The sequence below is a fragment of the Heterocephalus glaber genome, unplaced genomic scaffold (genome assembly GCF_053883595.1).
Source record: "Heterocephalus glaber isolate CG9 unplaced genomic scaffold, H.glaber_assembly_v1.0 deba00001532, whole genome shotgun sequence".
Lineage (NCBI taxonomy): Eukaryota > Metazoa > Chordata > Mammalia > Rodentia > Bathyergidae > Heterocephalus > Heterocephalus glaber.
In genome coordinates this window covers 5,946,707-5,972,457 of record NW_028258330.1, presented here as the reverse complement: position 1 = coordinate 5,972,457, position 25,751 = coordinate 5,946,707, and the positions used below count along the sequence as shown (strand labels likewise).

Genomic DNA, 25,751 nt, shown 5'->3' with positions numbered 1-25,751 from the left:
GGACAGATCTGATGAATTTCCTCAGATTTTGTCTTTCTGGGAATGTATGATATTTTTCTTTATCTTATGAAGGCTAGTTAATAGAATTTATTGGTTTACTTGGATCCCACTGTATTCTGACCTACATGGCTTCTGGTAAGAAGTCAGTTGTTAATCTTACTGAGCATCTCTTATGTATTTTTTTTAATACTGGTTTAAAACTCAGAGCCTTGCCCTTGCAAGGCAGGTGTGGCATCACTGAGCTAAATCCCTGGCCTTTCCTGTATTTTTTCTCTTGCTGCTTTCAAGATTCTTTGACTTTTGACAATTTCATTATGTTGTGTCTGTGTGTAGATCTCTGAATTTATCCTACTAGCTATGCTGAGCTCCTTAGATAAGTATATTAATGCTATTCATGAAATTGAGGATGTTTCAAGTCATTTTTTCTTCAACAGTCTTTCTGCCTCTTTCTCTCTCCTTCTGAGACTCCTGTTGTATGTATGTTCATATACTTGATGGGCTCCCACAAATCTCTGAGGATTTCTCTGCTCATTGTACTTCATTTCTTTTTTTTTAATTGGATGATTTCAACTGACCTATATTTGTGTTTATTGATTCTTCTGCCATGTTAAATCTGCTACTGAGGCCCAATAAGAATTTTTTTATTTCAGTTATTGTATTTTTCAGCTCTAAGATTTTTAAAAATAGTTTCTAGGTCATTATATTTTCTTTTTTTCACATTGGAATATAAGCTTTTTAATTTTTATGAATAACTTATCTGTTACAAAGATAATTTACCCAGCTAAATCACAAAACCATCAACTCAGATATCCAAATTATGTTTTATTATAAAACAAGTAAAAACTGATTTATCAATCTTCACATAGAACTGCAGATGAAGCTGAAAGATTCCATCTTCAATAGTGAGGATTGACACATCAAAAGTGCCACCTCCTAAATCAAAAATCAGAACATTTATTTCAGCTCCAACCTTTCTGTCTAAACCATAAGCAATAGCAGCAGCTGTTGGCTCATTGATAATTCTAAGTACATTAAGACCAGCAATAGTTCCAGCATCTTTGGTTGCTTGACACTGAGAGTCATTAAAGTCAGCTGGCACAGTAACCACAGCATTGATAACAGTCTTCCCAAGATAAGCTTCAGCAATTTCCTTCATCTTTGTCAGCACCACAGATGATACATCTTCTGGATAGGAGCTCTTTTTTTCTCCTTTGTATCCAACCTGAACCTTGGGTCTGCCTGCATCATTCACCACTATAAAGGGCCAATGCTTCATATCAGACTGGACTACAACATCATCAAATCTTCATCCAATCAGACAGTTGGCATCAAAAACTGTGTTGGTGGAGTTCATTACAACTTGATATTTTGCAGCATCTCCAATCAGTCATTCGGTGTCAGTGAAAGAGACATAACTTGGGGTGGTTCAGTTTCCCTGATCATTGGCAATTATCTCCACTTTCCCATGCTGGAAGACACCCACACAGCAGTAGGTGGTGCCAAGATCAATGCCAACTTCAGGCCCCTTTGACATGCTTGCTTGAGTGTAGGCCCAGTTCTACTGGCAAAGAAATCACACAAAAGCCTCCAAAGCTGCCAGCGCATTCAATGAGCATCATTATATTTTCTGTTTGATGATTCATCATTGTCACACTTTCCTTTAATTCTTTAGACATGGCATCCTTTACCTCTTTATTTATTTATTTACCTCTTTATTTATTTAAAACTATGTCTTTCTTTTAATTTTTTATTATTTTAGTTTATTAGTATATGCATATAGTACATAACATTTGCATTCCTTGTGGGAAATTGGTACATGCACATAATACATCTTAATTAATTTTTCCATCCCCTGTATCTTTCCTCCTCCCTTCTCCACCCATCCCTTCATTCCCTACTTTTTTTGGTTCATGTTTGCAGTATAATGTTTACATTTCATGTTTGGAGTTGGTACATGTATGTGGTATGTACATGTACCAAGTCCTTTAGCTCTTTGAGTGTATTATTAATAGCTGATTTAAAGTCTTTGTCTAGTAAATCTACATCTGGGCTTGCTGAGAGTGTTTTTATTGATTGCTTTTTTCTAACCTGTATATAGATTACATATTCTTGTTCTTTGTGTGCTTTACAATTTCTTCCTGAAAACTGGCCATTTTAAATAATTATACTCTGACAACTCTGGAGATCAGATTCATTGCTCTCCTCTAGTTTTTTTATTGTTGTTTATTGTAGTTGTTTCTGGATTTTATTATGTTGCTATTCTTACTGTTTTGTTGCTATTTCTTTGTTTAGTCCCTTTCTGGACTAGCTCTGTAAGGTATGCAACTTTATATAACTTTTTACATAACTTTTTATAGTGTTCCATTGAATCTGGTTAGCTTAAGTGGTAACCTAATGATTGACAGAGATTTCCTTAAAGACCTGAATTGAAGTGGATTTTTTACCTTTTAATGATGGGTTCTGTGGCTGTATTGAGACATGCCTTCAGTGCTCAGGAAGGCAGTTTGCAGCTTTGCCTTGGCCTTTCCTGCCTGGCCTCACAGAGCCTCAAGGTTGACCAAATGTGAAAATTTAGAATCTTCTTAGACTTTACCTGATTATGTCCACAGCTCTCCACATGTGTATGGCCTTTTAAGTCTCTGAAATTATATTGCAACACTGTTAAGCCCTCTGTGGACATCTCATTCTTTATATCTTTCCTTTAAGTTTGTTGGTCAGCTTCTTCTTTTCCTTAGTTGGTGGGGCTGCCTCAGGAAGTTATGCTTCAAAAATTGCCATATATTGTTTTCAACAAACATTGGAAATAGGGCTTTTCCTATTGAGCAAACTCTAGGTCAGACCAAATAACAACCAACTCTGTGAATGAAATTTTGCCGGATATCTTCCATAAAATTGTCAGGGAATGGGGTTTTGTTAATAGCTCCAAACCCACAAATGTCTGTTAATTTGCTGGTTTTCACTGCTTCTGTAATAGAGAAGCTATAAGCTTTCAAAAGTACTGTAGATCTGGGGAGAAGTGGATGGGAATAGGGCAAGGTCAAATGCCCAGAAATCTTGCTGTTATTATTGACATCACATTGTTTTTCTAAAATAAATGTTCCTTGGGATGCTGCAAGCTTTTGATAATTTCCAGAGGTCAGAATAAGTTGATTTGGCAATATTTTATTCAGTATTTAGTTTTAAGAGAGGATTTTGGAGGTTCTTACTCTATTGTTCATGAAAGGCTCTTCCATCTTTACCTGTAAGACTGAAGAAAAGAAGGAAGGAAGGGGGGAGGGAGAGAAAAAGAAAGGAAAGAGAGAGAAAGAAAGGAAGGAAGAATGAAAGGAAGAAGGAAGGAAGAGCTGAATATACATCAATAATGAAAATGATAAATCAATCATGATATATATTATATAATGGAATACTATGTAGTAAATAAGGAGATACAAAGTAGAATTTTATGATAGCATATGAGTGATAAGTGAAAACTCATTTTATATGACAATATGTATTATGTGTAGTTGTATGTGTGTGAGAACATCCAACCATGTTAGCCAAAGAGGAAGACCTGAAACTAACTCATTTTATTAAAAATAAAGTAGGAGTTGGTCTTGAGAGTGAGCAGACTGGAACAAAAAAAGCTAACCTGCTACATCCAATACTGCTAAAATAAAACTGTGAAGGATTTTTGCTTTGTTGTTTGTGATTTTCTTTTCTCCCCTAATTTGCTATAAATGTTTCTTAAGGAATATTTGTGCCACACTGAGGCCTTGGTTGAGCTGGGAAAAAAAAGGTCAATAAGCCCCATTTAATTTGTAAAAGCTTCCTTTCAAAGCAGTCACAACCCTTTCTCTTCTTTTTCAAACACTGAGTGGGAACACGTACATTTAAATTTCAATGACAAATACTTTAAATAGTGACACACTTTAGTTCAAGGACCCCTTTCACAATTTCACGAAAACGACGTGTGCTCTTTCCAGAAAAATGTACATATGTACACTATTTTCCTATAGTTTTCAAACATTCAAGTAAATTAATTGATCAAGTTAAGAACCACATAGATTCATCAGTATAAAGATATATGGAGAAAGGGCAGAGATCTGGGAACGTGAAGTCTTTGTATTTATACAGAGGAGAAAAAGAGGCCCAGATAAGTGACTTGTCCAAGGTTATCTTGCTGGATGATACCAGAATATGAGCCCTATTCAAAAATCCCAATTTTCATGTCAAAATTCTTCTCCAAGTCACCTAGAATCATAGAACAAATGATGGTCCTCTTAGGGGCTCTAAGATTCTTAGAAGCCCTGTGTCAAAGACAAGCTCACATTATTGTGGCTTCTTCACCTGTCTTAGTTACTTTTCTCATCTCCGAGACACAATATCCACAAGTTAAAGAAGGAAGGGTTTGTTTTAGCTCACAGTTTGTAGAGGTTTCAGTCCATAGTTAACTGGCTCCAAAGCAGGGTGGTGGGGCAGAGGAAAATGGCAGAGGAGAAACAGTCCATGGCAGGGTAGGCAGAAGGCAGCAAAGCAATAGCAGTGAGCCTCCTTTTCCCTTTTATTCCATTCAGTCTACAAGCCTGATGGGTGGTGCCACCCACTCCCAGGGTGGGACTTCCCATTATCCACACCCAGAACTATGCTAAACCAATCAGTGGACTAATTTACATATTCTTGACCCATATTCCCATATCCACCCATAGATCCAAGAAAAGCTCCAACTGTGAGCACATGATCCATAACACCATCTGACTCTGACCCTCATTCCTGAATCCAAGCATCCTAGGTACAGGAAGTCAAGGGGGAACATGGCTTGTCATCCAACAGGTATCACTAAATTTAGATGGCTGCACTGTAACTGGGCTAATAGGAAGCACTAAGGGATCACAGACTAAGCACAAGATGCAAGACAATCCAGTTATAAAGGTAGGACAAGGTCATAATCTGATTCTGAAGCAACCAGATGATACATGGAATATAAACATTACCCCAGGAGAAGAGACTGGAGAATTTGATAAGGGTATGAATATGAAGACAAGAATCTATGGAAAAGAAAAAGGAATCTAGGATGTAGAGAAACCAAAAATAGGGGAAAGAATAGAAGGTATTTGGGGAAGGGAAAGCAAAAAGAGCAGCAGATAAAAAATATTCAAGAATTTAAAGGAACAAGTACAGAGACAGGGAAACAGATGGCCAAGTCTAATGGGAGATGTGCCAATGGTTTTTTCACACACACCTCATCCCTTGGAGTTCCTGCATGCAGCCCCAGATAAGTCCCTGTCCCTGGGCCAACCCAGAAGCTAATCATCCTTATGTTTGTTTGGTTTCCACAGCTCCCTTTCATGGAAGGCCTGTATCACTTTTATCACAATGGCCTCACAAAAGCTAAAAGAAGACGCAGCCTACAGCACAAGCAGCAGCTGGAGAGAGACCCCAGGGTGAGTTCTCCCCAGAAACCTGCCTCTCAGCCTCTTCTGTACAATGGAGTTCGATCAGTGCATACAGAGCGGGGGCAGGCAGTGGGGGTAGAAGTAACAGCATTTAATGAACTGTGATGGCCAAAAGAGCCTCTGCAGAGGCGCACTAGACATTCTCTACTCCTCTGTATTGTGCATAATAAATAACCCTAGGCCTCTTTAGAGGGCCAAGGAAGGAGAAAAACCAGGGTACCACTCCTTCCCTGGCTGTCCTCTTCTGGGTCATTGTGTGAGTCTTTGGGTTGCCTGGGAGCATATTTTGGCCTGTGATGGATGGAAAGACACCAAGCAATTTTAATGGGCCATTTTATAGATGGTTTTTCCTGCTGAATTCACATGCTCTGAGGAGGTTTCCATAACCCATATTCTGAATAGGGAAGTGAGGGCCCCAGGAAGTGAACAGCTCACAACAGACAGTGGGCTCCCCAGTATCCAGTCTCAGTCTATCTTCTCATCTTGCATTTTCTCACACTGATCTAATTTACCCCATGGGCCAAGGGTCTCTTGATGCTAGTGACCCCCACTTTTTATATCCAATCTTTATCTCATTTTTGAACTCCTGGACTCATTTTCTACTCTTCAGACATCCCAAATCCAGTTTTCCTCAAAGTGTAGCATCTTAGCCATAAGGAAATTCCCAGTATTCTCACTCCCTGTCTTTCCTAACTGAATCCTCTTCTTCCAGTCTTCTATTACCTCCACTGATCTGCACATTCATTCCATTAGGTAGACTCTGGTTTCATTTATGCAAATCACTAATGGGGAAAGTAACACCACAAGTAAGTTGCTTTCTATGCATGCAGGGGAGCACAACCTCTTCCCCAGGACTCATAGGGAAGAGCAGTGAAATGAGAATCAAATGAGAATCTGAATTAGAGAATTGCACGAGACGCCTTCTGAGCTAATGGAATCTGGAAACACATTCTTGTGGGACTTCTCGTGTGAATATTTTGCTGGATTTAACTTGAGCTGAAATTGGGAATTAAAGGTTCCCCAGCAGATCACCAGCTGACAAGTCACCAGCAATTTTTCTCTAATTCCTCCACCCAGATCTTCCCGTGTGGCTCAGAGAATTTCTGCTCTGAGAAGCCATATTGTCATTGCTTTTGGAGGAAGTGCCAAATGGTCTGGGTTGCCAGCTCTTGCTAAATATTCTTAAAGGGTCTGTTGTGAAGTTAGCATCAGTCCCTGGGGGAGAAGCCCTCCCTTCTGTGTGATAATATCCCTGGCTTTGACTCTACCACTCATTCCTTGGGGATTCCTCAGGTGGCGATAGGACAAGGAGCTTGACTGTTTCAACTTTGCCTCCAAGGAGGAGGACCAGATAAAGACCACCCTGTGCACTGTGATACTTCTTCTCCTTACATTTGAACCCTGCCCCCAGGAACTTGCCCAATTATTTTCTTTTTATTTCTATATTTTCCTCAAAGTCCCATTGGTTTCTCTTCTTGCATGATTAAGACTATTGCCCCAACATCATTTGAGAAGAAAGACATAAACAGATCTAGAGTCAGAAAGAAAGAGATGCTTAACAGGCAGAGGCTGGGAAGAACTGAGGAACTGTGAATCTAAAAAGCCCATGTTTAGTCCAGACAGCCCACTCAGGATGATAGCCTTCCATTGTCTCATTTCCCCACATCTTGAGATGATTTCCAAAATGCTGATTCTTGAAGAATAGAGTGATGTTTTTGCAGGGGAAGAAAATGAGATGAGTTGAGTAAGAAGGAAGAAGTTTGGACATGAGTGATTCCAGTTATTTGTTATTCTTCTCAAAATATCACCTATTATCACTGAGTGGATAGTCTGTCCCTCCTTCATTATCTATTAGAAATGTCCTGGTTAATGCCCTGTTCCTGGTAAAAGAAACCACCTTCCTTGCCCATGAAGACTGACATAAGGCAACAAGGAAGCTTTCTCATCAAGGTGAAATATCACAAATCTTAGCAATCATTAACTCATTCTAGGAAAAAAAATAAAAACAAAAATATCATAATTCTTTACAAAAAGAAGAAGGAAAAAAAAACTACTATCAATGATTGCTTCATTCCAAAATGTTACTTTAAGGCCTGCATCTCTCCTTCCTGATGTTCTTAAAGTCATGTAATTTTGGCATCTGGTAATAGAAAAATATGGTGGCAACTATTCCTGAGTAAAAATACTGACTATGAGTAGTGCAAGAGTGATGATATAAGGATTCTTCCTAGTGGGTTTCCAGATCTTAAACAAAAGGATTAAAAAGACTAGTGTTGGGATTCACCAATTTTTTCTGAAGTGCATTCAGTTAGATTTCAAAAAGAGAAGTAAACAAAAATGTAGAACAAAGAAAGGAAGGACTAAGTAACCATAAGAATTGTTGACCTAGGCTTTTATCTCTTGCATAGTTGTTTCAAATTATGTCTTAAAAACCAAGAGCTCGGCGTAAGGTGTCTTATTGATCTCTGAAATGTGCTGTCTCCTTGACTTCCTAATTCTAGCCATGTACACCTCAGCCTCCTTCTCCTTTCTTCTCTACACTACTCCCTGTCCCCGCTCACTCGGTGTCTGGGGGCTTGTGAAGGGCAATCCAGAGCCCCTGGAACCTTACACACCCAAAGAACAGGATAATTGGGAAAGTTCCTGGGGGCAGGGTTGAAATGTAAGGAAAAGAAGTATCACAGTGCACAGGGTAGTCTTTATCTGATTCTGGCTCCAGGGCTGGATCTACCTAGGCAGCTTTTTGGCCAAAGAAACCAACATCTGCTACCAATACATAAAATAAAGAAGAAAAAGACAGAGGATCTAGGTAATCTTTTGTTTTGGTATAGTTTTAGAAGAGAAACTTCAATGACATCTGTCCCTTATATAGCAGTTAATTTTTGTGCTTTAGGGAAAGCAAGAAAAAAGACTAGAAAGGGATTAGAAAGTGTTGCTTTCAATATGTTCACATTTCCTCATCAGTATGCAGGGATGTGGGCGGTCTTGAAGGTATTCTCTTCTTTTTCCAATCATTTCCTCTTACTATTATTTCCTTTTCTGCTAAAGGTTAACACACTGCTGAGTATCATCATGTTGATGCTAAGCAGCAATATTTGTGTCATTTATTTCTGAAATAGCCTTACATAATGTGTATCTGAATATATACTAGGTGCTTAATAAATGACTGCCAAATGAATGGATGATTAATTCTTTTTCCTCAAAGGTTTAATTCATGAAATAGCATTGTTCCTCTCTTTTTTGTATCTGTATCTTATTCTGAAATACATATCCAGGAAGTAGAAGTATATAGTCTTCTTTGTAGCTTCCCCTTAGATATATTCATAATTGTGGAAAAGGAAATCAAATGCCATTTTATTGCTCCCAAGTCTTTTCACTAAGAATCCCATGAAGAACAAACTTTGAATAGAGTCTGTTTCTGATCACACTCACAGCCATGGTGCCACAATTAAAGTAAGGAAATACATATGGAACATTTGGGGAGCTAAAATAATTTGAAGATGTAATAAATAAGTTGAAAACTGGGATGAAATAATGAAATTAAAAATGTCATTACCCCATCAGAGTAAAGAACAGATATTCTCTGCCCAAAACCTCTGTGGGATTCATTCAACTTTAACCAGAGCAGCATCAACCAGTCTTGAAGACAAACCTAACAGTGGGCTATGATGAACATATCAAAAACCCATGAACTCTACTAGTACTTGAAAATTTGCTGGGGAATATATTTATTTAAAATATTTGTTGCAATACGTTTACATTTATCGTTGGGTACTTGTACCTGTATATGATGCATCTTGGCTCTTATTTTTTCCCCATTCCCTGTCCTCCCTTCACCCCCTCCACCCTTCCTACTTTCAGAGACTTTGTTTCCATTTTTTCTTTTTCTCATAATTTTTCCTTTCTCTTCTTTACTTCCCCCTTCCCTCCCACTTCCCCTACCCCTTTGGGCCTTTTTTTTCCTATTTCAAATTATCAATTATTCATTTTAATCATTTTAATCCTTATTTACACTTTCAGTTTCTCACACTAGAGAAGCTATTTGGTACTTACACATGTGTGTCCTATTTATTTCACTTAAGAGTATGGCCTCAACATACATCCATTTAGCTATAAATATCTCTAGTTTGTCATTCTTTATGACTGAGTAATACTCCATTAGAATTTAAGGAAAAAATAAAGTAAAATAAAATTAATTGGCACAGACCAAAAAATTGGCCTTTAAAAATAAATCATTTCACCAGAAAAAAAGAAAAGAGATGCTCAAACACTGTGCAGTTCAGGCAGTGTCACTCTAAACACTAAAGATTAGACATAACTGAACTATGAGGTGTATCTATGGACAGGTGTATTCTTGGATGACAGTCTATTGGAAGGATGACAAATTTGGGTAAATTTTATGTCATTTAATATCTTGTAATTGGATAAAGATGACTATGACTGACTAGAAGTTGTTCTATAATAAGTTAAACATTTAAATGTGTTTCAGAGATAATAACAAAATTTACTTTTTCTAATGCAATAATGTCATCATAATTGTATGCTAAAATGTTGTGCTGCTCTTGATCTCCAGTTTTCTCTGTAAAGTATTATAATTGTTGTCTGTTAACATTCTGCAGAAACTCAACTTCTAAGACCACCATGATTGGTAAGAAATAACAGTTGTCTGGTCATGTTATTTATTTCAAAGTGTTCAATATTTAGATACAATCATAACATTAAACCTACTGCTGCCATAAAAAATAATAAAAAAATAAAATATTTGTTTCACTGTCAAATCCTTCTTATATTGAAGTGAATTTAAAGATATGAAGGATTCATATCATTCTATGAGCAACACACACAAGTTGAGTGGAAGCCAAGCAATGTAATAAAAATGACCTGAATTTCATTTGCTGAGAAAGTCATATTTAATTCAAGAATAGCACTTATTTTCTTTTCTCAGCCATTTTACTAGACCACATAATTACCTATCAAGATTATTTTTAAACCTGATCCAATTTTACAAGTCATAAACTTCTATCCATCCAATGGTAATTTTCCTTCTTTCCTCTGTCTCAAAGAATGGATGATATTGTCTTTGTGTCCTATTTTTAGGAGCTAGGTCTTTCTAGTTTTTTTATCCTCCAAATGTGTCCACCTGTCTAGATAGCAGCCACATGGTCCAGTAGTGATCTATTTTTGTTCTATAAAGTGCTGTTCTTGAATATATTTGTGGAGTTACATGACGTTTCAATAACCCACAGAAGTTACTTTCACTGAGTGACAGAATCACTTCAAACATCTCACCACCTTACCACCAGAGCAGAAGAAAACCTTTCTACTCTTCGAAATTCTCTAGATGTGAATCATGTGATTTGCTTGTAAAAGTCTAAGCTAATGAATGAACCAGACCTTTGTCCATGGGACTTAGTAATATAATAACCAATATTTTTTAAACGGATTTAGTCTCATAGTTGAAACTCAGGTGGTTAACAGAAGCTGGGAATGACTTATAATTGCTGCTTTTCTGACATGACACAACAATGCATTTAAATCTAACTCAATGGGAGTGATTTAGCTATAATTAGTAAACACCTTACACAATTTTATATATATATATATATATATATATATATATATGAATCAGATCAGAAAAATTAAGTATAGATGGTGGGAAGAGTAAGATCTGAAGGAACCCAAGAAACTATTATAGAGAGCAATGATACAGCAATTTAGTCACAATCCACACACTTCTTTTTGCAAAAAATACTAAAACCTCAGAAGCTCAAAGCCAGCTAAGAAATTTATGTGCCCTCTTCCTCCCTAATTTACATAAAATTTTGTCACAAAGCTCTTAGCTTCCAATTCATTTCAAATACCTAGCATTAACCACAATTTTTATAAGGACAGATTACCTATAAATATTGTGGAGGAAGCATTTTTTTCTTTGACTTATATTAGTTAACTATTTCATTACTTAGATTACATTTTGGTAAGAGAAGAAATGGCACCATTACCTTATACTTTCAAATTTTAAAATGTCTGAAGAAAAATCTCCATTTTTGTTCTGAGCAAACCTTCCTGCAGTGGGCACATACCAGGATCTAACAGACCCTTGAACATCATCCTAGGAATGCATGCCACACGCTCAGCCTGGGGGACTGTTAGAAAGAGAAAGCACACAGCTTTGACCCTTTGTAAAAGAATGTATACTCAAAGAATATGCTGACTTTTATCCTAAGAATTGCTACCTCTAAAATGGTGAAGGGTTAAGGTTTTGAGATTCTGAGAAATATTTGTCTTCCAAATATCTCCTTCAGGGGGAAAAGGAAACAGATTTGATTAGGGAAGTAATAATGATGGGTTTGTTGTTACTATTACAGCAAACACAATATCCCTAATAGTATTTTGCATTTATGTAGAACTCTTAATTCTGGAGAGCATTCATGTCTAGGTGGGGGAGTCCCTTCAAATTCTCATTTCCTTCCAGCATCAGTTGGTCCAAGGCTGAGTCATGATTCTCAGAAGTCCCATGGTTAGGTAAGGAGCTGTATGTACTACACTCGGTATTGTTCTGCAACTGATTTGTTATTTCATAAATTAATTTCTCCTGCTCCTCTGCCCAAAGAGAGGTATACAGCAAGAAGAGTCCTGAGACACACAGGTGTAAATACCGAATAGTTTCTCTGGTGTGAAAAACTAAAATTGTAAATACAGATCAAAATGTATGATTGATATTGTGAAATAGGAAGTAAATGTCTAAATGAATAGGGGAAGTGGGGGTAGGGGAAAGGAAAGAAGGGAAAAGAAAAAATATGAGAAAAGGAAAAAATGGAAACAAAGTCTTTGTAAATAGGGAAGGGTAGAAGGGGTGAAGGGAGGGCAGGGGAATGGGGAAAAAATAAAAACCAAGATACATCATGTAAAGGTACAAGATCCCAATGATGAATACCTAAAATGTACCAATAAACTTAACCAAAAAAAAAAAAAGAAGAAGAAGAGACATGAGAAAACATGGATGGAATCATTTGCCTTGAGGCTGCAAAATATAATTTTACCATTGAGATAAAATGGACTCAAAGAGAGGAAGTGACTTCCCTGGGGACACATGGCCATAATTGATAGAGAGAAAAAAAAAACATAGTACTCTTCTTAATGTCAGAATTGTTTTAAATATAAAGCTGTGATGATTCATATTGTTTATGAGCTTGTGGTTCCTCTAAAAATGTTCTTTTTTTTCTTAAATTCTTTTATTGGTACATTGTAGGTATACAACACAATTACATTTCTCATTGGGAACTTGTACCTTTACATGATGCATCTTGGTTCTTATATTTTCCCCATTCCTAGCCCTCCCTTCACCCCCCCACCCTTCCCTATTTACAAAGACTTTATTACCATTTTTTCCATTTCTCAGCATTTTTCCTTTCCTTTCTTTCCTTTCCGCTGCCCCTCCCACTACCCCTACCCCTTTGGACCTTTTCTTCCTATTTTGCTTTAACGATTATTCATTCTAATCATTGGTACATTTTAGGTATACAATATAATGACATTCATTGTTGGAAATTTGCACCTTTACATAGTCTCTCTTGATTCTTATTTTTCCCCCTTGCCCAGTCCTCCCTTCAACCCTTCTATTCCTCCCTATTTACAAAGATTTTGTTCCTATTTTTCCATTTTCTCATATTAATTCCATTCCCTTCTTTCCTTTCCCCTACCCCTCCCACTTCCCCTTCCCCTTTGCCCCTTTTCTTCCTATTTCACATTACCTATTATACATTTTAGTCCTTATTTACACTTTCAGTTTCTCACCCCAGAGAAACTATTCAGTATTTACACATGTGTCCTATTTATTTCACTTAAAAGAGTATTGCCTCAATGTGCATCCACTTAGCTATAAATGTCTCTAATTTCTCATTCTTCATGGCTGAGTAGTACTCCATTTTATTAAAAAACCACATTTTCTTTATCCAGTCTCCAGTTGATGGACATTTGGGCTGTTTCCAAGTTTTAGCTATCACAAACTGTGCTGCTATGAACATGGGTGCACATATATCACTGTGGTATGATTCTTTTAATTCTTTGGGGAAGATCCCCAGCAGTAGAATAGTGGGGTCAAATGGGACTTCCAGTCCTAGTTCTTTGGAGTATCTCCATACTGATTTCCACAGTGGTTGCACCAGTCTACACTCCTACCAGCAGTGGAGTAGTGTTCCTCTTTCCCCACAGCCCTGCCAGCATCTGGTACTGGTTAATTTCATGATAGCAGCCATTCTTTCTGGAGTGAGATGGAATCTCAGCATTGGTTTCATTTACATATCTCGAATGACCAGTGATGTTGAACATTTTTTCATGTATTTATTTCCTATTTCTACTTCTTTGTCTGAGAAATGTCTGTTCATTTCAGATGCCCATTTTTGGATTGGGTCTTTAAATTTGGGAGGTCTGATCTTTTTAAGTTCTTTATAGATTCGAGATAGTAGATCTTTGAGGAAAAGCAGGTGAAGATTTTTTCCCACATTGTGGTTGTCTCTTCACAGTGCTGGTGGTTTCTCTTACTGTGCAGAAGCTTTTCAATAAGAAGAGATCCCACTTGTTTATTGTTTGTGCTAGTTCATGGGCAACTGAGGTTTTGTTCATAAAATCTTTTCCTACACCGATGTCTTCAAGAGTTCTACCTAACTTCTGTTCCAACTGGTTCAGCGTTACTATTTTAATATTTAGATCTTTAATCCATTTCGATTTTAGTTTAGTGCACGGTGAGAGATATAGGTCAAGTTTTAAACTTTGGTAAGTTGAAACCCAATTTTTCCAGCACCATTTATTAAAGAGGCTATCTTTCCTCCAGTGAGGGTGTTTGGCTTCTTTATCAAAGATGAGATGGCTGAAAGTGTCCGGCATTGTTTCTGCATCTTCTAACCTGTTCCACTGGTCCTCAGATCTGTTTTTTTGCCAGTACCAAACCTGTTTTTATCACAGTAGCTTTGTAGTATAGTTGCAGGTTGGTGATTGTGATAACCCCTGCCATGTCTCTGTTACCTAGAATTGCTTTTGCTATTCTGGGTCTCTTCTTGTTCCAAATGAATTTTTGGATTGTTTTCTCAAGGTCCAAGAAGTATGCTGCTGGGATCTCAATTGGAATTGCATTAAATCTATATAGCAGTTTTAGAAGTATGGCCATTTTCACTATGTTGATCCTTCCTACCTAGGAGCGGTGGATGTCTGTCCATTTTCTGATATCGTCTTCCATCTCTCTTTTCAGAGTGCTATAGTTTTCAGAGAAGAGGTCTTTGATTTCTTTCATTAAGTTGGTTCCTAGGTATTTCAGTTTTTTGGATGCTATTGTGAAAGGAATTATTTGCCCTATTTCTCTCTCAGTGAGTCTGTCATTCTTGTAGAGGAAAGCTATTGATTTTTGTGTGTTGACCTTGTAAGCAGCTACTTGACTGAATTTGGTTATTAAGTCTAGAAGACTTTTGGTGGAGTTCTTGGGGTCTTCTATATAGAGTATCATGCCATCTGCAAATAATGACAATTTGATTTCTTCATTTCCTATCTTTATTCCTTTTCTTTCTTTCTCTTGTCTAATTGCCGTGGCTAATGTTTCCAAAACTATATTTTACAAGAGTGGTGATAGTGGACATCCTTGTCTTCTTCCTGATTTTAGTGCGAAGGATTTTAGTTTTTCACCATTTAGTATGATATTGGCTTTTGGTTTTTCATAGATGGCTTTTATCAGTTTGAGTAGAGACCATCTATTCCAATTTTTTGTAGGGTTTTTATCATAAATGCATGTTGGATTTTGTCAAATCCTTTTTCTGTATCTATGGAAATAATCATATGTTTTTTGTCCTTGGCTCTATTGATATAGTGTATTACATTGATTGATGTGCGTATGTTGAACCATCCCTGCATCCCTGGAATGAATCCCACTTGATTGGGGTGTATGATCTTCTTGATGATCTTCTGCATTCTATTTGCCAGTATCTTATTAAGGATTTTTGCATCTATGTTCATTAGTGAGATTGCCCTATAGTTCTCCTTTTCGGTTGGGTCTTTCTCTGCTTTGGGGATCAAGGTGATGCTTGCTACCAGGAATGAATTTGGGAGTATTGCTTCCCTTTCAATTTCATTGAAGAGTTTAAACAGGAGTGGCAGTAGTTCCTCTCTAAATGTCTCGTAGATTTCAGCAGTGAAGCCATCAGGGCCTGGGCTTTTCTTAGTTGATAAGTTTTTAATTACATTTTCAATTTCATTCGTTGATACTGGGTGGTTTAGAATTTTTAGGTCTTCTTCATTCAACTTTGGTAATTCATATGTATCTAGGAATCTGTCCATTTTTTCTGTGTTTTCCCTCTTATTGGCATATAGGTTCTGGAAGCAGGTATTAATGATCCTCTGGATTTGTGCTGGGTCCTTTGTAATTTCACCCTTTTCATTCCTAATTGCGTGGATTTGGGCCTTTTCTTTCCTTTTTCTGATAAGGTTAGCTAAGGGTTTGTCAATTTTGTTGATTCTTTTGAAGAACCAACTCTTGGCTTCATTGATTTTTTGTATCATTCTTATAGTCTCCATTGCATTGATTTCTCCTCTGATCTTTATAATTTCCTCCCTTGTATGAGCTTTGGGGTTGTCCTGCTCTTCTTTTTCTAGAAGCTTGAGGTTCAGTATCAACTTGTTTAATTGGGCTCATTCTGTTTTCCTAATATGAGTATTCACTGCTATGAATTTCTCTTATAAGACTGCTTTCTTTGTGTCCCATAGATTCCGATATGTTGTATTGTCATTGTCATTTAATTGAAGGAACTGTCTGATTTCTTCTTTAATTTCCTCTGTGACCCATTGGTTATTCAGAAGTGTGTTATTCAATTTCCATGTGTTTATGAAATTTCTGCCATTTCTTTTGCTATTGAGCTCCAATTTCATTGCATTATGGTCTGATAATATACAGGGGATAACTTCCTTTGCACCTACTTAAATATGTTCTATGAGTGAGTATATGATCTATTTTTGAGAACAACCCGTGTGCAGCTGAAAAGAATGTGTATTCTGATTTTGTGGTGTGGAATGCTCTGTAAACATTTGTTAAGTTCATTTGTTCAAGAGTTTGATTGAGCTCTAGTATTTCGTTGCATGTTTTTTTGTCTAGTTGATCTACCTATTTGTGACAATGGGGTATTGAGGTCCCCCACTACTATTATATTAGCGCTCATATGATTTTTCATGTCCAATAGTATTTGTTTTATATAGTTGGGTGCACTAGTGTTTGGTGCATAGATATTTATGATTGTCATCTCTTCCTCTTGGATTGTTCCCTTTACAAGGATGTAGTGACCTTCTTTGTCTCTCTTAGTCAGTGTGATTTGAAATCCACTTGGTCTGCAAAGAGGATAGCTACTCCTGATTTTTTTCGGGTTCCCGTCACATGGATTGTTTTCCTCCCTTTAACTTTCAGTCTATGAGTTTCTTTTTGAATTCAGTGTGGTTCTTGTGTGCAGCATATTGTTGGATTTTGCTTCTTGACCCATTCTGCCAGTCTATTTCTTTTGATTGGTGAGTTGAGACCATTATCATTGATGGCTATAACTGATACATATTGAGTTATTATTGTCATAACTTTGTCCTTTTGTTGGATTCTCCCCCTTTGCTTTTAACTTTTTGTCATGCCTGATGGATTAATTCTGCTGGGCTTCCTGGGGTTGTGATCCTCATTGTCTTTTCCTAGGATTTTGTCTAAAATTGTTTGAAGTGCTGGTTTGGTATTCACAAAGTTCCTAAGGTGCTCTTTGTCATGAAAGTATCTTATTTCTCCATCCATTTTGAAAGATAGTTTTGCAGGGTACGTCAATCTGGGTTGGAGGTTGTTTTCTTTTAGGGCTTGGAATATGTCACTCTAAGCTCTTCTTGCCTTGATGGTTTGTGTTGAGAAGTCTGCTGTGATTCTGATGGGCTTTCCTTTGTATGTGATTTGTTTCTTTTCTCTAACTGCTTGTAGAACTTTGCTCTTCTCCTGAGTTTCTGGAATCTTAACTATTATATGCCTATGTGTAGATTTTTTTTGATCAAGGCTATTTGGAGTCCTATATGCTTCACTTATCTGTATGTCAGGTTCTTTTCCCCTGCTTGGGAAGTTTTCTGCCATTACTTCTGTGAAGAGGTTTTTTTATGCCATCTGCACTCTCTCCTGTTTCTTCATTGACTCCAATCAGTCTTATATTATTCTTCCTTGCTTAGTCTAGCAGCTGCTGGATTGATTTCTCATGTTCTCTTATAATTTTGAAGCAATTTTTCTTTTCCTAGTCAATAATTGCAATCTTATCTTCTATATCTGAAATTCTATCCTCACATTGGCTCCTTCTGCTGTGTAGACTTTCAATGGAGTTTTTTATCTCCTGGAAAACTATTTGAATCTGTTTTATGGATTCCATTTGTTTCCTATGTTGGGATTCCATCATGTTTCTGAGCTCCTCTCTAGATTTATTAATCATGTGTTGCACTAGGGGCATAATTTCTCCTGTTATCTGAGAAATTATTTCTGATTTCATTTTTTCCAGATCCCCTTTTGTTGCCAGTTCAGTGGGTCCAGGTGGTTGAGTATCAGAGTGTTCCATCTCATTTCCCTTTGGAGTTGCTCTAGGTGATCTGGAAGTCTGGTTTTGAGACCTATTTACATGTTTTCTCATTTCGACTTTGGGGGGGGGGGTGCTGTTGGCACCCACGAGGCTCACCTCCTCTGAGCTGGGAGAGGTGGGACAGGGGCCAGGAGTGGCGGTAGGGATGGTGGCCCCTTCCTCTGGACCAGAAGCAGTGGGATGGTGGCTCAGAAGCCCCTACCACTGGGCTGGTAGGGGTGGGATGGATGGTGGCCCAGAAGCCCCTTCCTCTGGGCCAGGAATGATGGGATAGATGGCAGCCCAAAAGCCCTTTCCTCTCGGTTGGGAGTTGCAGTAGGGATGGTGTCCCAGAAGCCCCTTCCTCTGGGCCAGGAGCAGTGGGATAGTGGCTCAGAAGCCCATACCTCTGGGCCAGGAGCAGCGGGACAGATGGTGGCCCAAAAGCCCTTTCCTCTGGGCCAGGAATGGTGGGATGGACGGCAGCCCAAAAGCCCTTTCCTCTGGGCTGGGAGTCACAGTAAGGATGGTGGCCTGGAAGCCCCTTTCTCTGGGCTGGGAGTGGCAGGAGGGATGGTCAAAAAATATTCTTGCTGATATATGGTACAATGCACATATACAGAGAGGTTTAAATTTAAAAATTGTTATTATAGTAAGAGACACTTTGCCATGGATTCCCCTCAAAATACTACCCCTGGCTTCAAACACAATTATCCCATCATTCTTGCCATTTTCTGAAACAGTTCTGAAATTCCTCTTTTGTGAGTGATTTTATGGGATGTGATCAAAAGTGTAAATGCTGCTGCCGGGTGCTATCCAAAGGAAAGGCAGGTTCATCCAAACACGATGCTGTGCCCTCATCCACCTTATTCCCCAGATCTGACACCATATAACTTCTGGGTCTTCCCCAAAGTTAAAATGACGATAAAAGGTAAACATTTTGAATCAATCCAGGACACTGAGGCAGCCATGCCAGTGCAATTAAAGACCCTTCCAGGACTGCTTCAGAAAGTGGCAAGAATGATGGGATGTGTCTTTTAAGATAGGGAGAGTACTTTAAGAGGGATTAGTGGCATTGTGTCCTTTACTGTAATAATATTTTTTTACAATTTTAAACATTTACCATATTTTTATCAAATTTTGTACTGGCCCCTCTAAATTAAAAATAATGTAGTTTTTAAAATCTAGAGTTACATCCTAAGTTTATATAACTTACATCAATTCAGACCTCAGCTATAAATGGAAAGGAAGGAGGAAAATTTGGATTAAAACTAGAAGGGTGGGCACTTAGCTCCCAATTCTGCCTAGTTCCCTTTGCCCTGAGGAGTCATGAACATCATTTCACGATGGTCAGCTGACTGAGCAGGTTCTGGTGACTCTCACAGTGGGAGCTCATCATCTTTCTTGGTGAGAGGTGATACATTTAAAGTTAATACTTATGGTACAAAATATTAAATGTAGGTTTCTCCATCTGCTGTGGGAACAACAGGTTATAACTAGATTCTGAAAGTTCACACTTGTGGTGGACTGAGACACAGTACTGATGTCTAACTTCCTGAAGGAATTTTCAAAGTTCATCTGAGCTACTCATCATTCCCAATTCACACACTTTAATATTCAATCCCTGGGGTGTGATATCTTTATGAAAATGTAAACAAAATGATGTCTTCTCATGGATTTTCTGGAAACAGACTCTGAGGTGGAGAATTGTATGTAGGGGATTTCTTGGAGGTACGAGGAAGACTGAATTCAGCAGAGGGAGAAGCTAATCTGGAATGTGCTTGAAACAAGGGCTCCACTTAATCCCACAGGAAGCTCAGAAGCAGGGATGGCCCTTTACAGTCACTCTCTCTCTAAGGAAAGGGACCAGGCTTCTCTACCTCCATAACGACCAGGTATTGGCAAGGGGCATTCCCCAGAAAGGCACTTGATCTTAGGCAAGCCACCTCCTGCTACCAAAGGCAATTCTCAGTGAAAGACAAACTCTGAGCCATCTTGAGCAGCTGAGGAAGATATGGGAAGCATCGAGAAAGGAGATCTGGTGACACACCACAGTATCCACTACAGCTGCCCTCCCTACTGATCCCAAAATTTCAATTCCACTCAGGAGACATTTTCTGGGAGTCCATTTTCCATGGATCAGCCCCAAGTGTATCTGGAGGCATAGACACAAATTAGCCATGTGCTGACCCTCTGGGGAGCTTACAATCTTGGAGGAGCAAGTTCTGATCCACCTGACTCCTGTCCCCTCCCTCTGTCCCACTCATGCTCACATTCCCTGGCTCAGTGACATGGATCAGTGATGCCCCTAGATTCCCTGAGAAAGCTGAGGCTGACAAGAATTCTGGAGATGTGGAAGAAATTCCAGTTTTCTCAAAATTGATGTGCTCCAGGGTCAGGGGCAGGCCCTGTTCAGCCCAGCTCCCCTCCCCCAACCCCCCTTCTCTCCTGAGAGTGCTATGAACCTGTGTGTGATGCATGATCTTGGCAACATTCTGATCCCAAATGGCGAAGCCCCAGGACCCAAGTGGAGCAGTTCCTGACTTCACCTCCCATCTGACGGCCAAATTCGTTTTCCAGACACCATGACAAGAGGACAGCAGATGTTTGCAAGTGATGCATTTGGAGAGAGACTTGGCAGCCTTGGGGGAAGGAGATATGATGGGGGAGGGGGAGGAGAACCAGGGGAGATGTCTGCATCAGTGCCCCCCCCATGGGGAAAGTTCATCTGCCCTAATCCTCTGGTTTTATTATGCAGCAGGGAGGACTCTGAGCCTCTCCTCTGGCCCTTGCAGATGTGCCTGGCTCCCGCCTCCAGGAGCTGATGCTGGTGCTATAATTAACTTTTGGGGTGGGGGGACCGAGGAGAATTATTTACTACAGCTTTGGAAAGGAAGGAGGAAAGCTGCCTGAGTGAGCCTGGTTGTTTTCCTAGACGTGAGCAGTTTTTAAATGATGACTTCTGCTCCCAGCCATGATTCCTAAAGAAGAGGCTGGCACCCCAGGGAGGCCAGCTGAGCAAACCCAGAGAGCTCCAGGCAACATGAGAAAAATGACTGTCACCTTCCTAACTCACAAGACCAAAACTCTCAAATGGCAGGCTGGCAAACTTTTAGGACTTCTTGGAAAAATCTTAAATGAACAAGTTTCTCCCAGCTTACCTCGATTGATTACCTCCCCCATCTTCCCCAAGATGCAAAAGAAAATGTGCTATATATTGTAAAAGGTTCTGTTATTTCCTCTAAAAATGAGTTTTCTGTGGTCTTTTTTAAACTGACCATGTAACTCCCTTACCTAGTTGTTTGCTCGAAAACCATTTATTCATTCAACAAGTATTTATGGAGCCCAAACTCCATGTTAGGCACAGTTCTGGGCCCAGAAATACAACTGTGAACAAAAAATCCTCCTCCCAGGAGGCTTGTGTACAAGTGGGAATGAAGGAGATAAACATGAAATAGATGTACAAACTATTTGTGTGATGGGTGTTGTTGTTTTTTTTAAGTATTATGAACCAGGGATTTAGCTCAGTGGCACTACACCTGGCTCTCAAGCACAAGGTTATAAGTTCGATCCCAGGTACAAAAAAAAAGTATTAAGAGAGATTATGTAAAGGTGCAAATTTCCAGTGATGAATGTCATTATATTGTATAGCTAAAATGTACAAATAAAATAAAATGTTTTTAAAAAGAACATGAGAGATATAAGAATCCTTTTTTTAAAAAAAAGTATTATGAGGCTAAATTGAGCACAATTCAGTGGTGAGAGGGAGCTTCCAGGAGGGGTGTGTCTGTTGTAAAAAAGGCCTGCAAGCCTGACTACACTGGTAGGGTGGCGTTGTTATTAATAGAGACTCAGTGAGGATAAGACACCCATGTACATATCTGGAGAAAGCATGTTTCATGCAGAAGAACCAGCATGAGGAAAGCAGGGCACATTTGATGTTCTAGAATCCCAAGGATCCCAGCGAGGCTGGGAAGGAGTGAACAGGAAAAGATGAGATCAGAGAAGAGAAAGGCAGAAAGACCATTGACAGTGTTACTGTCCGGCTAAGAACTTCAGACTAAGAGTGAGATGGAATTTCTCTAGCCTCCAGGCACATAATAGACCATGGGGTGGGCCTAAAAAGAGAACAACTTGAAATCAGAGATTGGTCCCTGTAAGGTGATTACATTATTATAAAAGAGAAAGGCTGGTGACTTGAGCCAGGGTAGATGTGGTAATGGCAGTGAGAAACAAGTTACACTTGGATATATATAGTGAAGGGAGGGTCTTCAAATTCAAGGATGTATTTATTGAAGGGTTAGATGAGAAATGGGAGAGAAACAGGAAAGGCGCATGTGACTCCAAAAATGTTGCCCTGAATTACTATAGAATTAAAATAGCATTCGTGTAGATGCAGTGGTGTTAATGTTCAGCAGGCAAAGAATTTGAGGTTAATTTTAAGCATGTTAATATTCAAGATTCCTTTTAAGTATCCAAGGGAGATATAAAATAAACAAACAGATTTAAGGATCTAAGAGAGAGGACAGAGTTGGAAATAGTCAACTGCAAATCATCCACATCTTGGTAGCATTCAGTGCCATGAGAGTAGTGGTTGAGATGATCTGAGAAATGACTGTAAGGAGAGAAGGGAAGCTGTATGGAGTCAAGCACTAGGGCATCCCAAAGTGTAAATGGGAAGATACCTGGGATCCAGGAAAGGAGACAGTGAAGTAGCAAGGAATTACAGTAAAAGGATCCATGGTCAAGAGAAGACCAATCCAATCAGTGTGTCCTAACTCATCCACATTTTGCCAAAGTAAATTAGCCAAGCCTGTAATTACTTATTAGAGCTATAAATGTTTCACTTCTACATACATTTTTCAAACACTTTCTCAAAGGATATAGAAATGCACAAACTTATGTAATAAAAATGGACGTATGAATTTTGTTTCAACTGGACACTGCTGTGTGTGGCCCAGCCTATGTTATAAGGCAGAGAGTCACATTTGACTCAAAAAGAGAATCAAGAGGGAATCAAGCTCTTAATAACTCAAATCCAAAGAAGATGTATCTCAGATACAGGACCTGGCTCCCTGAGCTGCTTGACAAAGTTGCCCAGAAACAGTCTCTGTTTGGGGTGGCAAGAGGAGAACCTCAGTTATGGAGCTTATTTTAATTTGTTTGTTGGTATATGTTTGAGATACATAATAATTCCATTCATCTTGGAGAATTGGCATACATACAAATGTAAGAAACTATATAAGCCAGGAGAAATATCAAGTTTTACTGTAAACCAAAGGCAAAAAGATCGTTAGCCTCCAATTGAGGAAACTAAAAATCCAAGTTGTGCTGATTCAGTGCTTATTACCTTTTCATGGATTTCAGAAAAAGAGGGTTCGTAAAAATAATGTGTGTTAAGATTCAAAAATCTACCTATAAATTAATCTCTTGTTTCCCAAACCACTGCTTCAAAATGAAGTTTTATTCAATACTTAGCTGAAGGAGACTGTAAATGTTCTTTAATAGTGACATAAACAAATAATTAAAATGTTTATGTAGCTACAGAATAGTCCCAAAATATTTAATGAAGCAAAGGTAGGTTATAAGTTGCCCCCAAAAAGGTTTAAAAACACTCTTAAGAACTCTCCTCATTTATTTTTAAATTCATTTAGCTGTTTTCCCTTTACGAAGCTGATTGACATGTTTGTGATCACATCTCCATCTATAAACAATTTTGATGTTATTAAATTCACATCAAGGAAATTTTGAAAATGAATGGAATTGAATTCCTGCCATTTCCAGTCATTTTAAAGTCTTGTAGGTTCAGGAGAGGATAAGAGGAGTGAAGGCAGGTCTAGAAATAAGTAAACAGCAGTTAAAGAAGAGATTCATGTCTGAATAACAACTGAATTGCTGGAGATTATCTAATTGGTTTGCCATTATGTATACTGAGAATGTTGTGTTTTCCATCTTCTCTATGGCAAATATATCCCATTTAGCAATAAAGAACATATTGCCTGAAAGAAAAACAGGTAAGACAAAACAATTTTCTATTTTCCAGTGCCCAGAAAGAGGAGAATGCCCCATCCCAAGTATAGAGAATTTCCTAATGGATGTTAGTTTGTAAGGACACCTTCGAGAATCAGCAAGAGAAAGCCCCCCAGAGAACTGAAAAAAAGAAAAGCAATTAAATCTGATTGTGGAAAGACACTCAAGTAATTGTCTATCAGGGAGAGAAAGAGCATGAGGGCGAGTCCAATCTGAGGTCACTCTTAGGTTCTAGTAGTAGCTTTGACACCAATTGCCTATGTGTCTTTGAGTGAACCACTTCAGCTTTATCTCCACTCCCCTTATCTGTACTGTGGGGTCTGTGGACCAGCTGGTCTCTGCAGTGACCCCTGCATCTTCCTATCTTTGACTCCAGGGACCACCTTGAAGCCTTTTAGCCAGACATCAATACCAGGACTAAACCCCAGATAGTCTCACTAGTTTGTTATCCTTCCTTTACATACCTTTATCTTCACCTGAGTAATGGAATATTCTTTAAACCAATACTCCAAAGTGTTTGGAAGAACTATCATTTATGAATTAGCATCCTTGTCTTTTAGAGGAGAATGTTAAATCCTGTGCTATTTAAACCAATTTAGCACAGCCCTAAAATTCTATTTCTTATCTCAAGGGAAACATGAGATGATTAGGTAGAGATTATTCATCTACTTCATAGACGATGGTGCCTCTATTGTATTTTATAAATTGAGATTCAGTGTAAGATTTTATTTGAGCATGGTGGGTTTGGAGGGGTGGGGGTCCTTCAGCTAAAAAGTAAGGTTTGAAAACCATTGATTTCTAAGTCCCGTTTTTTGTAAGGTACCCAGTCCTGTGTCTGACAGGGATGACAAACTGACCACCTAGAGAGACCGAAAAATAAGTTATGTTGAGGTGAGTCAGGCATAGGCAAAGCAGTAACTCAAGCAAGATGATAAATAATAAAATTATCTTCTGCCTCTTTGGAGGAACACAATCCATGGTGGTGAAGACAAGAGAACCAGAAGATACACACCCTATCAAAAGAAGGAAGTAGATCCTCTTCAGCTCTTTGGAGCTGATTTCTAGCTCCAAAGCTGGAAGCCCATGGTTGCAAGATCAAGTTTTTAAAGAAATCAGTCAAAAGAAACATTTGGGCAGAATCTTTACCCTTTTAAAAATATTAGGGACTATGTCAAAATTTCTTAACATACTGTCCAAGCTGAAGAAAATACATCTGAAGAATAAATTTGTCCATGGACCACTAGTTTAGTTTATCTCAGTCCATCACTTCCCAGGGTGGGAAGATAGCATCCAGCAAGACACTTCTGTGACCAGCCCGTGGCTTCAGTCATTTGCCAAGGTAGTTCATGTAAATGATCTTCCTTGAAGAAAGCATGAAAAAATAAAGCAAAAAAGAGGGAAAAGAACTCATACCCACATCCCCCAAACAAAGAAGAAAAAGAGAAAAAAGAGGAAGAAAAAGCTCTTCCTTATGGTAACCTCAATGCTACCTCCTTATGACCTTGGTCCCCAACCCAGGTTTTGCATTCTTGGGCCAAATGATTCCGTCTTTGGTGTAAAAACCCTTGAAACTTTTGAAAATTGTTGTCATTCTCTACCCTACACCTTCTTATAGCAAATATTCCTGGTTCTTCCAGATGTTTTAATTGAATTTGGCATTCATTTCTCGTGCTTTCTTGAATACATCTCTCTGAAC

At 38.5% G+C, this 25,751-nt stretch overlaps 1 protein-coding gene across 1 annotated transcript in view; it reads left to right on the top strand.

The window, feature by feature from the left end:
* The window catches only part of Pcsk2 (proprotein convertase subtilisin/kexin type 2), a 275,337-nt gene that overhangs the window by 32,470 nt on the left and 217,116 nt on the right, over nucleotides 1-25,751 (top strand). The window contains exon 2 of the mRNA XM_004840850.4: nucleotides 5,316-5,420. Coding sequence (XP_004840907.1) covers nucleotides 5,316-5,420 — 105 coding nt within the window. The remainder of the gene's footprint in view (nucleotides 1-5,315; nucleotides 5,421-25,751) is intronic.